Below are 15,862 nucleotides of genomic sequence, written 5' to 3' on the forward strand. Positions count from 1 at the left end.
CAACAATTGACAGATGATATATTCAGTGCAACTCAATCTTAGTTTCAGTGATCAAACTCTAACTGAATCTGTACATGATTTTCAAACACAACTATGTACTGAATATCAACTAAAAGACAACCCTTTCATCACAAATCAATGGTAAAAATGCTGACTTTCATCTAAAAAAAGCCATGTACTTTTGCATAACAGGGAAAGTCAGCATTTTTACACTGAAATATGAACTAAAATATCACATTGTACACTGCATCTACAATTCAGTGCAACAATAGCATATAATCTCTGAATATGTAAACAGTAAAATCATATCAAAAGACCCCCTCAAGGACCCCCCCCTTTCCTGTATGCTACCCAAAACCCTAGATCAAATCCCCTCACATTGCCCTTGATTGACCCCCCCCCCCCCAATTCCTCAAATCAGCATCAAGAAACCCTAGACAAGCTCATGGAAACTAGTTCCCCTACGAACCCTGGGGACGCACACAACCAACCCTAGTGAGCAGATCGACCCAATTTTCAACCCTACATCGCCATGATCGGCCTGAAAAACCCTAGTGCGCCGGTGCAGGAACAGGGGAAGCGCCGGGTGCAGGTCCTTACCGTATTCAAGAGGGAACTCGCCGGGTTCCCTACACCGCGGCTCCATGGCGCCTTGTGTCGCCGCCGATGAGGCCGACGGCGGCATCGCCTCGCAGGAGGAGCGAGCAGAGATGAGGAGGAACAGGGGACGTGGGCGAAAGAAGGTTGGAAGGGCTTTGCATGGGGGCGACGACCAGGTGCTTTACTGTCCAGGGATGGATTTGTCTGCGAAATTGCTAAAGCGCGAGGGTTTCTTTGTAAAAACGTGATCCGGGCCCGACAGAGCCTACATGGCATGCCACGTGTGCAGTTCGGGGTGGTTTTGTATGAATTTGTTACAGCAGACAAGTTGGAGGGCTAGTTTTGTGGGGTTTTTTAGTTTTTGTATGAAACTGTTTCCACCCCTACAAGTTTATGTATGAATAGTGGTATTAACTCTTAATAAAACGTCCATGCGAGATTCCAACTAATTTGCTTCGCCACCTGCTCCGTGTGCATGTGGATGCATGTATATTCCTACTTGCGCGCTACAACCATCAAGGGGCAGAAAAAAGAATGTAAATTCAGGACAATGCCAAGCACGACGAGTCTCTGTTGGATTCATTCATGTGAGCTCAATCTTTTCTTGTCACGCCTCTTGGTCCCAGTCCAAGCCAGCCATATGAGAATAGACTATTCCATCCGAGCACCGCGCATTTATGCATTCATCTATAGAATTCAGCAACACACCAGATAACAACAGGAAAAAATACCAGTACCAATAACTCGCTCTTCTTTTGGCCGCATTGTAGTAGGAGCAGGTGCATGCAGCTTGATCGCCCTAGTAGGAGTGCTGTACTGTACTATAGTGAGTAGGGGCCGCCACCTCCATAAAAAAAACAATCGCCCAGCACCTACTTGGCTGCATGTTTGTTTGATGTTTCCTCCCACAGCTCCTCTGAGTAATATCTCTATTCTCTAGCGGATGCCTGCTTTATTGCTCTGGTTCATCGCCTCTTCTTCCAGTAGGCAGTAGGACTGCAATCTGACGGGGAGGAGGGGAGGGAGGGAGATGGGTCTTCCGAGTCCAGGGTGGAGCTCGTGCCTCCGCCATGGCTCCGTGCTCCTCTTGCCGCTGCTCCTGTCAGCCCTGCTGTGTTCTTCCTGGAGGGCGGCCGCTCAGGCTCAGGCTCCGCCGCCGCCGCCGCAGACCGACCCGACCGAAGGTATGCAGTGGATTAGTAGTAGTAGCACGCATTCGCTGCTCATCTCTGGTTGTTAAGCTCTGTTTGGTTGACGGTTGTTGGTTGGTTTCTGGGCGGGGTGGAATGCAGCGGCGGCCGTGAACGCGATACTGGGGAAGCTGGGGCTAGCGGCGCCGGCGTCGTGGAACATCAGCGGCAACCCCTGCAGCGGCGCCGCCACGGACGACACGCCGCTGGACGACAACCCCAACTTCAACCCGGCCATCAAGTGCGACTGCACCGACCAGAACGGCACCCTCTGCCACGTCACCAGACTGTAAGCTCCAGCTCTTCCTCTCTCGCCATCCGTTCCATATTTTTCTCGTCTGCCCGAATTGCTGACCGGCGGCCCAGCTGATCAGTTGGAGAAGATGAACCATTTTGTTCTTGGTTGGATGGAGCAGGAAGATAAACTCGCTGGACGCGGCTGGCCCCATTCCGGAAGAGTTGCGGAACCTCACCCACCTCATCAAACTGTATGTGCTATCCACTTCTAGGCTCAAGAGTGCTCACCAACAACCACTGTTCACCAAGCAATACTACTATACCAAGTTAAAACCCCACGCCTTGAGTAGCTAGACATCTTAGCTCAACTACTGAGTATATTACTAGCATGCGCGATGTGGTTGATGAATTTTTGCTTTCTGATTAAATATGAATATATGATGACTCTTGGATTAAATATGAATTTTGCTTGCTGATTAAATACGAATATTCGATGTTATTCAGAATCGATACAATTTATAGATTATTTTTAAGATTAAAACTCTTATTGGGGGGGGGGGGGGGGATAAGCGAGTTTGGATTCCCAGGCTTCTAATCCATATGAAGTCCTGGTAAGTGCTCGTTTGTGGCATGCATCGTAAAAAACATTTTCATTGACTAAACCTTCATATAAATTCGAATTACTAGTCAGAGTATAAACATAGCCCATCAACTTGAACTCGAATAACAAAAACTTCTGCCCCTCAAGTGTCTATATTTCATCCAAAAGAGGTTTTGATGATGACGTGACAAAGTTTAGCACATGTGGCAGTCCATGTACCATAAAAAAATTTAAATAGAGGGGGAGGGGGTTGTTAAATATTCCATTAAAAAGCTTAAGATTGTAGGAATTCTGAAAACTAGTACACATAACAGTCTGAAAAAATAATCTAGGATGCCTTATAGTTAGTAAATCTGGAAAACCATGGAATTTGTAAAGTCACTACTACACTAAATTTTTTTCTAAGTTTTTCAAAGAAACAACCTATTTTATCCATTTATCTTCAAATTACTAAACTTAAAATAAATAACTCATTTTTCATTTTTTTTATTTTCTCCCTTTTTCTATCGACTTTGTTGCAACTCATGGAAAGCTGCCTTTATGTTACGCTGAAACCACTTTCAGTGTGCCAAAATATCAAATCGGATATTTTTGTCAGTTGATGGACCAAAAATCTTTGGTATAAAAGTTCAAAGACTATGCTTAAACTTTAGTGGTAGTCAAGTCAACAGGCAAAGATACGTCTTTTCTCCATGGGGATTTTTTTAGAGTGATTCTCATTGGGAAATGTGATGGTGACCTTGAAAGACATAATAATTCTAGATAACTACCGGGCCGGGGTCCAGTGGGTCTGAAAGGACCCATGACTTTTTCAGCTCAGCCCAGCCCTCTCGCGTATAGTTTTCAGCCCATCTGGTTATCCCTTCAATCCATCGTTCCATTCCAGCATTCCACCACCAAAATGTCGCCCCCTAAAAAAAACCCACCAAAATGTCGTTCGCTCAAAAAAAAAAAAAAAACGCCGGCGAGATTAGCCGGGAATCGGCGCCGGCGCGCTCCGGCTCTCTTCCATGGCGCAGTGGGCTTGCCTCCCCGCCCGCCGCAACGGCGAGTCCGTCGCTGCTGCTCAGATTTTAAGCTTCAAAGACAGTAGAGTGCTCCCAGTGCGCCACCGGAGGTATGCTCTCTTCACATGGCAGTGGAGCGGATCAGCTCCATCGAGCACAAATTTATCAGTGAGGAGTATAATATAAATCTAATAACAGGCAGCGTCTAGAATTATTACAGCCGATTGTTCCAGGTGTAGGTGTAGCTGCCGCCCTAGTTTTTTTTCCCCACAAATATTTCCAGTTTCCATCATGGGTGAAATCGGGTCAACTTCTACAACCATAGTATACTGTGCAGTTTATCAAATTGGTATTGATTCAGTTACGACGAGCACCGAAGATCGATACATTGTCGATTAGATGTACAGCTTTGGATCTCCCAAACTCAGTGTAAGATCTACTCCCTCCGTCCACGAATAAGTGTACATCTAGCTTTTATTCTAAGTCAAAGTTTTAAAATTTTGACCAACTTTATAAAAAATAGTAGTAACATATATGGCATCAAATTGGTATATTATCAAAGTACATTTCAAAACAGATCTAGTGGTACTAATTTAGTGCCATAAATGCTTCTACTTTTCCCTAGAAAGTTGGTCAAAGTTTTAAAACTTTTACTTAAGACAAAAGCTAGATGTACACTTATTCGTGGACGGAGGGAGTATGTAATTAACGTTGTTTGTCTCTGATCTTGTCATTTCAGGGACTTCAGGAAAAATAGCTTGACCGGCCCTTTGCCAGCGTTCATCGGAGAACTGACTGCGCTGAAGTACATGTAAGGCTTTCGACTCAACACTTTTTGTGCATTACTCGTCTTGATTTCAGCCGATCTCACAGTCTTTTCCTCTAATGTCGCAAGAACCGTGGGCACCAATGCATTATCCGGACCTGTCCCAAAGGAGCTTTGGAATCTTACAGATCTCGTATCACTGTAAGATCAAATCTTGTCCTCCAATGAGTAATGTTTATTATTTGATAGTATCTTCCAATCATGTTTAATTTTGGATCATTTCTTGTATTAGTTGTACGAGTTCGGGTGTATAACCGCTCGCACAAAAGTGCATGACATTGTATACTGTGGGGATTGAAAGTTTGCATAGACAGCATAGCAACACTATGTCTAAGTAGAGCAATAGAGTATATTCTTTCATGTGTCTTCCTGTTCATGCAAATTGAAACAGTTGGAATAGAAAACCTAACAAAGCAGAGCATCTTTCTCATCAAATATCGAGCAGCATTTGAACTTGTAAACATGATTTAGTGGCACTTCCTTTTTAATATTGCTCTAGAGTTGACCTGGTTTATCTCGTGCTTTCAGTGCATTGGGCTCAAACCATTTTAACGGCTCACTTCCAGATGAGCTGGGAAAATTGACAAAGCTTCAGCAGCTGTAAGTAATCTATTTACTCACTTTTACATTGCCATTTGCACATGCCCGCATGATCATCAGTGTTCTCTGCATTGTCCAGATCGATAATAGTCTTCTTGAATGGAAAATGATGTATGTCTTTGGAATGTAGGTACATTGATAGTAATGACTTCACTGGTTCTCTACCAGCGGCGCTGTCCCAGCTTACAAACCTTTCAACCTTGTAATTTCCAAACCAAGATATCAGTGTAATTTATACTAAGGTTTCAACTTTCAACCAATAATCTAGGACACTCTTGTCATCGTGCATCCAGGTGGGCATCAGACAATAGTTTCACCGGGCAGATACCTGATTTTCTTGGGAGTTTGACCAACATGACCCAACTGTAAGATATATGTTCCACCAATCACCAACATTAAATGTTTCTCGAACTTTTTCTTGGCATAAATGGTAGCCAAGGGCATTAATAAATGGAAATGGTTTGCATTACTTCTTTACTAACAAAATATGTATGAGCTTGTAGGAGGCTCCAAGGGAACTCTTTTCAAGGACCGATTCCCAGAAGTCTTTCTAATCTTATCAAGTTGACAAGCCTGTAAGTTTTAGTAGTTTAAGTTTCACTAGCTGTGTTCTCATTGCAAAGATAAGCTTGTGGCACTGACAGACACATTGAGTGTCTGAATATAACAGGAGAATAGGCGATATTGTAAATGGAAGCTCTTCAATGGCGTTTGTCGGAAACATGAAATCTTTGGGTGAACTGTATGACACGTGCTTTTTACTTTCCTTCCCATGTTAGTGTAAGATCCTGATGATTAAACTATTTGACCTGCAGAGTATTGAGGAACGGCAAGATATCTGACACACTTGCATCAGTAGACTTCTCCAAATTTGTAAATCTGACTTTACTGTAAGCATTCTCCTTATCAGAAAAATCAGAGTCAAATGGAAGCCTTTCTACTATGGTATAATTTCAGTTAAAAGCACGGTACTTTGTTGTCTGATACTCCTTGTTCCATTGGTGCAGGGATTTGAGTTTTAACAATATCACAGGCCAAATGCCTCGGTCAATCTTTGATCTTCCTATGCTTAGTTATCTGTAAGCGCATTACTTTTTAGTGTTTTCTCATAATGTTTCTTTTGAATCATGTTTCTGTAATGTTTGCAAATATCCCTCTTCATCAGATTTCTTGGCAATAATAGCCTTTCGGGAAGTCTACCAGCCACGAAATCTCCGCTACTCGCCAATTTGTATGACCATATGCTCCTTGATTTTCACTTCATATTGGCCTCTACAAGAAAATATGTCTCGATCTACTTACTAATTTGTCGTGTTCATTTTCAGAGATTTTTCATACAACCACCTCTCAGGAAGCTTTCCTTCTTGGGTTACCCAGAAAAACCTACAATTGTATGCTTCATGATTATTACTGATTAAAGATACACAGCCAGTCTGATTGAATTAAGCAACAAAATCTGATTTTCACCCATCTTTTGTGTGTTGTGCTTAGGAATTTGGTGGCAAATGACTTTGTGATCGATAGCTCCAATAACAGGTACTTGCTGCATTTCATTTACTCCTGCCAAAATCATGTAGGAACAAATATTCATCTCAGTGTGTTTTTTGAAGAATAATATATCCATCTGAGCTTGTAAGTGGAATTGAAAAATATCCTTTTTCCCCATTTGCAGTGTTTTGCCGTTTGGGTTGAATTGTCTTCAGCGAAATACCCCCTGTTCTCTTGGCTCTCCGCACTGTAAGCTTTCAACTCTTTGCATCTTTTAGTACACTACAGTAATTTTAGACCCTTAATTGCAGATTCCCAAGTAAAGATTAGGGCATGTACAATGGTGCTATCTTAGGAGTGCCACGTAGGATAAATGATGAGGTGGAGGAGAGAGAACTCATAAGAAAAGGCTTGTCTTCTCTTATTTAAGAGAAGACAAGAGTCTTCTCTTATTTAAGAGAAGACAAGAGATGATCTCTTAGCACAATATGTCTCACCACATTTTTAGGAATAACTAGTTGAAGATAAAGCTAAGAGATGACCCATTGTAGACATTTTTTTTGTCATCTCTAAATTACATGCAAGACTTAAGATAAGACTATCTTATCAACCATTGTACATGCCCTTACTGTTTTGTAACTTGTGTGCAGCTTCCTCCTTAGCGGTGGACTGTGGTGGTAGTAGAACCATATCAGGCTCAGACAATGCCATGTATCAGGCTGATAATGCCAATCTTGGTGCTGCATCATATTATGTTGGGGGTGCACCTATCTGGGGTGTTAGCAGTAGTGGAAGATTCATGGACCCACCCAATGGAAGTTACATAATCTACAGTTCACGCCAATTTCAGAACACACTAGATTCTGGACTGTTCCAAACAGCAAGGATGTCACCATCGTCTTTGAGATACTATGGCCTTGGACTCGAGAATGGAAACTATACAGTGACACTTCAGTTTGCAGAGTTTGACTCCCCTGATCCACAGGCTTGGAAAAGCAGAGCGAGAAGAGTTTTTGATATCTATCTCCAGGTAGGTTAGGAGCTTAAATTTCTCTGTTGTCTGATATTTTTAGCTCATCTACTGTGAAACCAATACATTCTTTTGATTGGTGTTTGTATAGGGAGAGCGCAGGGAGCAGAACTTCGACATAAGAAAGGCTGCAGGAGGGAAATCTTTCGTTGTTGTAAAGAAGCAGTATGTTGTTCCTGTGGTAAAAAACTTCCTTGAGATTCATCTCTTCTGGGCTGGCAAGGGTACTTGCTGCATTCCTACTCAAGGCTACTATGGGCCTGCAATATCGGCTTTGAGCGCAACCCCAAGTAGGAACCTGAACTGGAACTTATTTGTTCTACACTGCCATCTTGAAGTCAAATTTGAACTAAAACCACGTCACTTATTATGGGACGGAGGGAGTACTTGTATAGCACAGTGGCCAGGGAAACATGTCATTGTAGTATCGATAGTGCTAGTGTTTTTCACTTTTACCACTGGTGTATTTAATATCTAAAATTGATGTGAAAGATACTTGCAATTTGAAATTAATAACCAATCTTTTTTGTGACTGTTTCCATTAAAAGGATTAAGTGGTACTCTGTAGTATAGTTCCTGCCAGTGTATGCTCACTGGTTGATTCATGTCTAAACAAGTTGAATGTCTTCTATTTCAACTGAAAATTAGCATAAATGTTGGAAGATCCATGATGAGGGTAGAAATTCTACATGATTCACTTTTGTATTTGATGTAATCATAACTGTATTAAATTGCTCCTCTTGCAATGCAACTAAGCATCATTCGATGTTTTTGCATACTCAAACTAAGTTAACTTTTTTCAGATTTCATCCCTACTGTGCATTACTCTGTGGACAGCAAGAGCAGCAATAAAACTGGTGTGATTGTTGGAGTCGTAATTGGTGTTGCTGTTTGTTTGCTGGCTGCTCTTGCTGGAGTCTTTGTATGGAGGCAGAAAAGGAAAAAAATGTTATTGGAGTTAGAAGGTACTCCTTGATATTCCAGGATAATATTGTTTACTTTGCTGTAGACAGAGTTATTCTAAGGATCATTTTTGTCTGTTGTGCAGAGCTGTACACTATAGTTGGAAAACCAAATGTATTCAGTTATAGTGAGCTAAGATCAGCCACAGAAAATTTTGATTCCAGTAACCTACTTGGTGCAGGAGGATATGGATCGGTTTACAAGGTTTGTTTGTTTTACTATATATCTGTACTAATTCAGGTGGGGATCCTCTCCCCCCCGGTGATTACTCAAAAAAAAAAAACTATATATCTCTATTTGGTAAATGCTTAGAAACTGCTTGGTCATAATCTGAACTTGAACTTAGTATACATCATAGTCAGATGATATGCGTAAATTAATCATTTTCAAGTGTATTCATTTGCTAGAACCTTGTCAAAGCCTGAGCTTAATTGATTAGTGCAACTTCCTTGCAGGGTAAGTTAAGTGATGGAAGAGTGGTGGCAGTGAAGCAGCTCTCTGAATCATCTAATCAGGGGAAAGTTCAATTTGCTACAGAAATAGAGACTATATCAAGGGTGCAACACCGTAATCTCGTGAAGTTGTATGGCTGCTGCCTCGAGAGCAAGACACCACTGTTGGTTTATGAGTGCCTGGAGAATGGAAGCCTTGATCACGCACTGTTTGGTATGATTTCATTCAAGATCGACTATGACTCTGCTGTGTTGAAACTTAATTTTATAAAAATTAAAGCCCCTCAATGTTTATCTTCAGCAAAGGGAGGCTTGAACCTAGACTGGCCAAGACGATTCGAGATATGCTTAGGCATAGCAAGAGGTATAGCTTATCTTCACGAGGAGTCGAGCGTCCGCATTGTGCACAGGGACATTAAGGCCAGCAATGTCTTGCTAGATGCCGATCTCAACCCAAAGATCTCGGATTTCGGGCTTGCCAAGCTTTATGATGACAAGAAGACTCATGTGAGCACAAAAGTTGCAGGCACATTGTAAGTGCATCTCCATCGACGTGGCCCTCATGAGTTTGTCAAAGTTGTTTGTAAATGTTCTGACTGATTGGCTGGCTTTCCTTTTCCAAAGTGGTTACCTTGCACCTGAGTACGCCATGAGAGGTCACATGACTGAGAAGATTGATGTTTTTGCATTCGGCGTGGTAGCGCTGGAGATTGTTGCTGGTGAATCAAACCATCACACCACGCTTGAAGAGGAGACAACTTATATATTTGAAAAGGTAAGATCAATAAAAGCCACAGTACATTCGGGAGTTATATTTTGAAATGTTCTCGAAAGTAAAGCGACAGCTGTGCTTTGGTTGGTGTATTGTCGGCAAGATCTACAGTTGAAATTTGTACTACAATCACTGAAACTGTCGGATGTTTTCAGGTGTGGGATCTTTACGAGAACGGCAACCCCCTGGACTTCGTGGACCCCAAGCTCTCGAAGTTCAATAGTGAGGAGGTGCTCCGGGTGATCCGCGTCGCGCTCATCTGCACCCAGGGATCGCCCCACCGTCGGCCGTCCATGTCAAGGGTGGTGTCGATGCTCACGGGAGACGCCGACTTGGCCGGGGAGGAGGTGATCAAGCCGAGCTACATCACGGAGTGGCAGGTCAAGGCCGGGAGCAGCAGCAGCTACACGGGCACGAGCAGCCAGGCCGGCCTGTCGTCATCGTCGACCACGCAGCAGTCTTCCGGCGGCGGCCATGCTGCGGGTGGGGATGCCACGCCGGCGACCGGAAACCCGTCGCCGATGTTCACCTCCATCATCGACGAGGGCAGGTGAGGTGCGTGCACGCGCCAAGGTGTTTGTTACGTAGTTGTCATTGTCAGGTGGTAGTATGGGCGAAGGAGAGTATTTTTATTTTCTTCTGCCGCGAATGCTAAATTATTTTCCTGCTGTATGAATGCAATAGCTTCCCAGATACTCCCTCCGTTCGGAATTACTTGTCTCGGAAATGGATGTATCTAGAACTAAAATACGTCTAAATACATCCATTTTCACGACAAGTAATTCCGAACGGAGGGAGTATATGTAAGCAGAAGATCTCCTTGCACATGCTCTACATGTACAGCACAGGACAATGGGCCCCATTGTCATTGACTTTGCAGTGATACTATGCACGGGGTGTCTTAATTACTTGATCTTCCTATGGTTCTGTAGGTGCACATCACATCTATTTATACATCAGAGCTGAAACACTTTGTCCGGCAATTCAAGCTTGTTGTCTTATACCTTTTTCTTCAGATTTTGTAGTCTCCGAGAGTAAGCACGGAAGAGGAAGAAAGAGAGAGCACAAGAGCACTAGGAGTGGGAACATGGAGGAAAGCTTACTCTTCTGTTTTCACCTCTAGTGTTGGAGGTGCAAATATTCAGTTTTGTGCTTTTCTGATGTCTCCCATTCCTATGGTTCTTGAGCACTCTTCCCTCTTCCCTTTGGCTTGCGCAATAGATAAATTCACAAATCGTAGATATGTATGCACATACTTAAATAATCTGAGATCTAGCTAGAAGGCTAGTCGAGAAGAGGAAGAAAAGAGAGCCTGAGAGCAGTGGGAATGGGAACATGGAGGAAACCCTAACTTGCTTTGTTTTCACCTCTAGTGTAGGAGGTGAGAATTCAGCCTGGTGTTTCCCGATGCCTCCTATTCCTATTGTTCTCAAGCACTCCTTCCTTTTCTTTTGGCTTGCTTGGTTGCTTTAGCGTAGAAAGAAAATATGTGCACACATATCCGATGTGAGATCTCAAAAGTGAGCTAGGAAGAGGAAGAAAGAGGGCCCGAGAGCGGTGGGAATGAGAACATAGAGGAAAGCCTAACTTATTGGTTTTTCATCTCTTGTGTTGTGATGGGAATTTGGTTTGGTATTTCCCGATGCCTCTCATTCCTATCGTTCTTATGCACTCCTTCCTCTTCCTTTTTGTTTGCTAAATTGCTTTGGCAGAAAAAAAACATATATGTGCAAATATATTCATGTTATATGAGATGTCCAATGTGAGACAGGAAGTGAAAGAAAAAAGGGCCTAAGAGCAGTGGGCACGAACATGATGGAAGGCTAAAGACCTTAGATCCTTGTTTAACAGAGGCTTTGTTTTGAGTTTTCATGTTGCCACACATGCCTATTTTTTTAACCCTGGCACCCATGCCTATTGTTCTTTGGTTCTCCTTCCTCTCCATTTTGGACCACACAACATAAAAAGGATTCATAGTATTAAAATGATTTTGTTCAAGTTCATACACCCTGCATAGTTAGATTGCTATTTTTTGTCTTTGTTTCTCTGGCATGCCTTAATCCATTCACAAGATAAGATGTCGGCTTAACAGGCAAATTGCTTTATACTACATGATAATTTGGTACTATTGTTTCATTTGTAAGATTCTACTTGCACCATGAAACACACCAAGACATTTAATATACCTGTCAGATAGTGCATACATGAAGTACACATCGCTATATCTAGAAAAGGGCCAGTTAGTTGTAGAAACATAAATAAACACACTTTCAGGCTTGTTAAGATGAGGCGCACAGCTTTAATACATACAATGATGCAGATTCTTCACTAGTTCCCTTATACTGAACTCATGATGTAGAGAAAATCGTATCAATGACACGCCAATGCCAACCACTGTAGATATGAGTCACAGCAGAAATTAGAGTGGCAAAGATGAGAGTCAGCTCATAAAACATGTAACAACACATGCATTGCAACTTGTTTTTAGCATCCACCCTATAAAATGATCTAAATCAGCAAATTGTTCCTAAAGACTTCACACATGCACATAGCAAACTAATGGATATATACGCAGGCTAGCAAGGAACAACCGATTCAAAAACTCTAAAATCCAATGGAATTTGTACACGATCATAAAATGATGTTTTTTATAGATTGTTTATATGTGTGAGATAAGGGCCCACTCTTGAACCTCGGTGGCTGTTTGTGTTGCAACGGTGATTTGATCCTTCAAGTCATGGTACAAGGTTGTAACTGGGAAGTCCTTCGATGGGTGGAAGAAGTAAAGAGATATCTAAGGATCTCGTTCTTTGTGTCTGAACGTTGTCCCTGAAATACTAGGTGGTTCACCATGTTGCTTAGGCAATCCATGTTGAACCGATGTCTACAATGAGTTTAGACTTAATATATGATCATTATACCTTCATGTATTTTCCTCATAGGGGTTGTGGCTAATGATTTCCTTAGAGATACATTTTCCTATTTTCCCTCCTTCCATGTACATTGTTGTGTACAACCTTCAGAATTTGGATACTAAATTACTTATAGAACAATAGCCCTAGCCATATACACATTTTCTCTGTTGATAAAATGACATATATACATTTGGTTTTACTACTATGATATCTCTAGAATCATGGACTAATTATATTTTTCCATTTGTAATGGTGTACATCGGCTCTGAAATACCTTGTGTAAAAATTTATTATCACTTCAGTGCCCCCCTCCCCATTGTTCTATATTGTTTTCAAGTTTACTTGTTTAATTTTTCCAGGTTCATATTATTTTATCTCATGACTTCTTATTGCTACACTTCTTCATACTGTATAAATGCGCATGCCGATATGGATATTATGTACTAGTTTTAGATATGGTTAACAGGGTAAGCAAAAGAGATTTGGATTCACTTGCTCTAATTTATGAGTAGAGGACAATAGGACAGGGCTCCGTGATTATGAGGCCCCACCATCATTGACAATACAATTATGCCCCATGCACTCCCCTATGGTTCTCCATATGGTGCACCACCTGTTATTTATGCCTCAAAGCTGAAACACTTTGTCTAGCAATTCAAGCTTGTTGTTTGAGAGTTTTTGATTCGTTAGATTTGTAGGCTCCGAGAGTAAGCATGAAGAGAAGGAAAACCCTCCTTGTTTATTTGCACCTCTAGTGTCGGAGGTGCAAATATTTGGCATGTATCCTTTCTTGATGCCTCCCATTCCTATTGTCCTTGTGCACTCCTTCCTCTTCCTTTTGTCTTATACAATAGCTTTGATCGAGAAACAATAGACATGTCATGGTATTTCCGCGGCAGATGTCCTCATAGGACTTAGTCGCGAGGCCATCACGTCGAGTGGTAGATCAAAGGGGTTAAGTGGACACGAAGGACACGAGGGTTTATACAGGTTTGGCCCATCTTGGAGAGGTAAAAGGCTACGTCCTGTTTTGGGTGTATCAATTATGATCTCGAGGCTCAGGTGCACTAGGCCAACCCTAAAGCTCGAGAGATTGTCAGTCGACCCCTCCAACCCGGGGCTCCCCTTTATATATAGGTAGAGGCTTGGGGTCGTACATGAGAGTCCAAGATGAGAACGAGTATACAACTTGTTCCCTAAGTAAAGAAAACACATACATGGCGGTTTACAAACAGGCCTAGGCCAACACGCGATGAGCCGACCCAGCGGAGGGCGGCTCCTCCTCCTCCTTATGATCTTCAGTAGAATACAACCTAGCTCCTTGTAAGTCACGGTTGGTTACCCGACCCTGGACGGGCGGGTCATATCCCTGGGTCATATCCCCAACATTAGCCCTCAAGCTGATCTGAACTTGTTCTTTTCAAGCTTCTGGATCGTATTACTCTGAGCGAATCTCTCGCATTGTGCCGGTTTAAAAGCCAACTCGCTCAGTCTTCTTTGACTCGCCCCTTGAAAATTCTGTGATGTCATTCAGCAAATCGTAACGAATCACTCATGACGTCACCCATACCATGAGTGGATCTGACAGGCGCGATAATCGAGGCATCCGCTGGCACTGTAGATCCTAATGTTTCGCGTCTGCCTTTTGCAATTCCACCTCCTTTTTAATACCCCCCTCAGGGTTTCATTTCTCTTTTGCCGCTTCTGCTTCTTCTCCTTCCTCTCTCCATCACGTCCAAAGCTCTGCCGCCTCCCACCGAGCTCGTCGAAGTCCATAGTCCAAGCATATCCGGGGGTGTCATCGCAAGCCGCTCTCGACCGCACGAGGGTCTCTCCCCCGCAATTCAGGTACTTATCACCGTCGACTTGGATTATTTAAAAAAAACCAAACCTAGTTCGTCGTGTTCTTGACTTTGACGGCACCGCCATGAATGTCGCGGTCGCCTTTGGTCGGCCATGCCACTGCTTTTATCTAGGGGAAAGTCTTTCTCCTTTGTTCGCAGTCGAAAATAGATTTGATATAGTTCATTAGGTCTGGAGATGCAAACCATACTATCCCACTATTCCTGCAAATGAACTCATTAAGAATTGCTTTTATTTCCCTTTAAACTGAATATTCAGATTTGTGATTTTTTTCCACTTTGTTTGAAATCTGTTGTTGCAACACTTAGTGAATATTGGCACCCTCCGCCACAGAACGAGCTGCCCCTCTGACTAGGGCGACTGGACATTGCAAAGTTTCCCAACAATTGACGTTTACTTAGTATTCTTATCTGTAAATCTGCTCTTCCAGGGTTCCCTTGTTGTAAGGGCATATTTATCCCCAAGATGTTTTGGTGATTGATGACAATGCTTGTGCGGACTAATCGTGTGCGTTCAGTTCTTTCAGAGATTCATCCTTTGGCACGAGATGGTTATCTCCCCTCGGTGTTTTATTCAAGACGGTGTAGCTCCTTCGTTTCGTTGTTGGTGGAATAGTTTCCTAGGAGTCACCGTACTATCAAGAGGGGATCCGTTTTGGTAAGACTAGGGTGGAATCAACACGTACACATCCATTTCACACCCGTCGTTTTCTTTCCGCTTCATTGGAGCTGCCTTTTTCCCCTTAGTATGCTTTGCTCTGCTCCAGCGGTAGTACCACGATCCACATCGGTAGTACCGCCGAAGCACCACAACAGTAGTACCGCTCCCAGAGCGGTAGTACCGCTCCAAGCGGTAGTACCGCTCTCCGAACGGTAGTACCGCTTGGGGTCTTCGGCCGTAGTACCGCAGTGCTTCCAGGCTACTGCCGCCTCGATTCGAGAACGAAGTTTTTTGTGTCGGGTTTTGCGGTACTAAGGGCGGTAGTAGTGGCGGTACTACCGCTCCAAGCGGTAGTACCGCGCCTACCCCCACGGTAGTACCGCCCTGGGGTCAGGGCCCTGTCAGCGCGGCAGTACCGCTGGGTATGAGCGGTAGTACCGCCCTGAGCGGTAGTACCGCCCTTCCCTAGCGGTAGTACCGCTCTGTGCGGGGCTGCTCAGTGGGATAACGGTTGGATTGATTCCCCCTCTATATAAAGGGGTCTTCTTCCCCAAAGTTGACCTATCTCTTTCCCCCAAAAGCTCCATTGTTGCTCCAAGCTCCATTTTCGCCCGATCTCTCTCCCGAGCCAATCAAACTTGTTGATTTGCTCGGGATT

At 43.2% G+C, this 15,862-nt stretch overlaps 1 protein-coding gene across 2 annotated transcripts; it reads left to right on the top strand.

The window, feature by feature from the left end:
• The first annotated feature begins 1,440 nt into the window (after positions 1-1,440).
• Positions 1,441-10,674, top strand: LOC123046426 (probable LRR receptor-like serine/threonine-protein kinase At1g56130). 2 transcript variants are annotated; one of them, XM_044469794.1, is made up of 24 exons: positions 1,441-1,784; positions 1,893-2,079; positions 2,207-2,278; positions 4,375-4,446; positions 4,531-4,602; positions 4,990-5,061; positions 5,192-5,263; positions 5,355-5,426; positions 5,565-5,636; positions 5,732-5,803; positions 5,877-5,951; positions 6,069-6,140; positions 6,227-6,292; positions 6,387-6,452; positions 6,553-6,597; positions 6,734-6,798; positions 7,200-7,579; positions 7,671-7,869; positions 8,383-8,544; positions 8,628-8,746; positions 8,998-9,208; positions 9,296-9,527; positions 9,619-9,769; positions 9,922-10,674. In XM_044469794.1, the coding sequence occupies exons 1-24, from the start codon at positions 1,631-1,633 to the stop codon at positions 10,318-10,320; spliced, it is 3,159 nt and encodes a 1,052-aa protein (XP_044325729.1). In that variant the 5' UTR covers positions 1,441-1,630; the 3' UTR covers positions 10,321-10,674. The 2 variants fall into 2 exon arrangements, with proteins under 2 accessions (XP_044325729.1, XP_044325730.1); XM_044469795.1 differs by lacking the exons at positions 1,441-1,784; positions 1,893-2,079; positions 2,207-2,278 and adding an exon at positions 2,601-3,745.
• The last annotated feature ends 5,188 nt before the right edge of the window (positions 10,675-15,862 follow it).

Source organism: Triticum aestivum, chromosome 2B, assembly GCF_018294505.1.
Source record: "Triticum aestivum cultivar Chinese Spring chromosome 2B, IWGSC CS RefSeq v2.1, whole genome shotgun sequence".
Taxonomy (NCBI): domain Eukaryota; kingdom Viridiplantae; phylum Streptophyta; class Magnoliopsida; order Poales; family Poaceae; genus Triticum; species Triticum aestivum.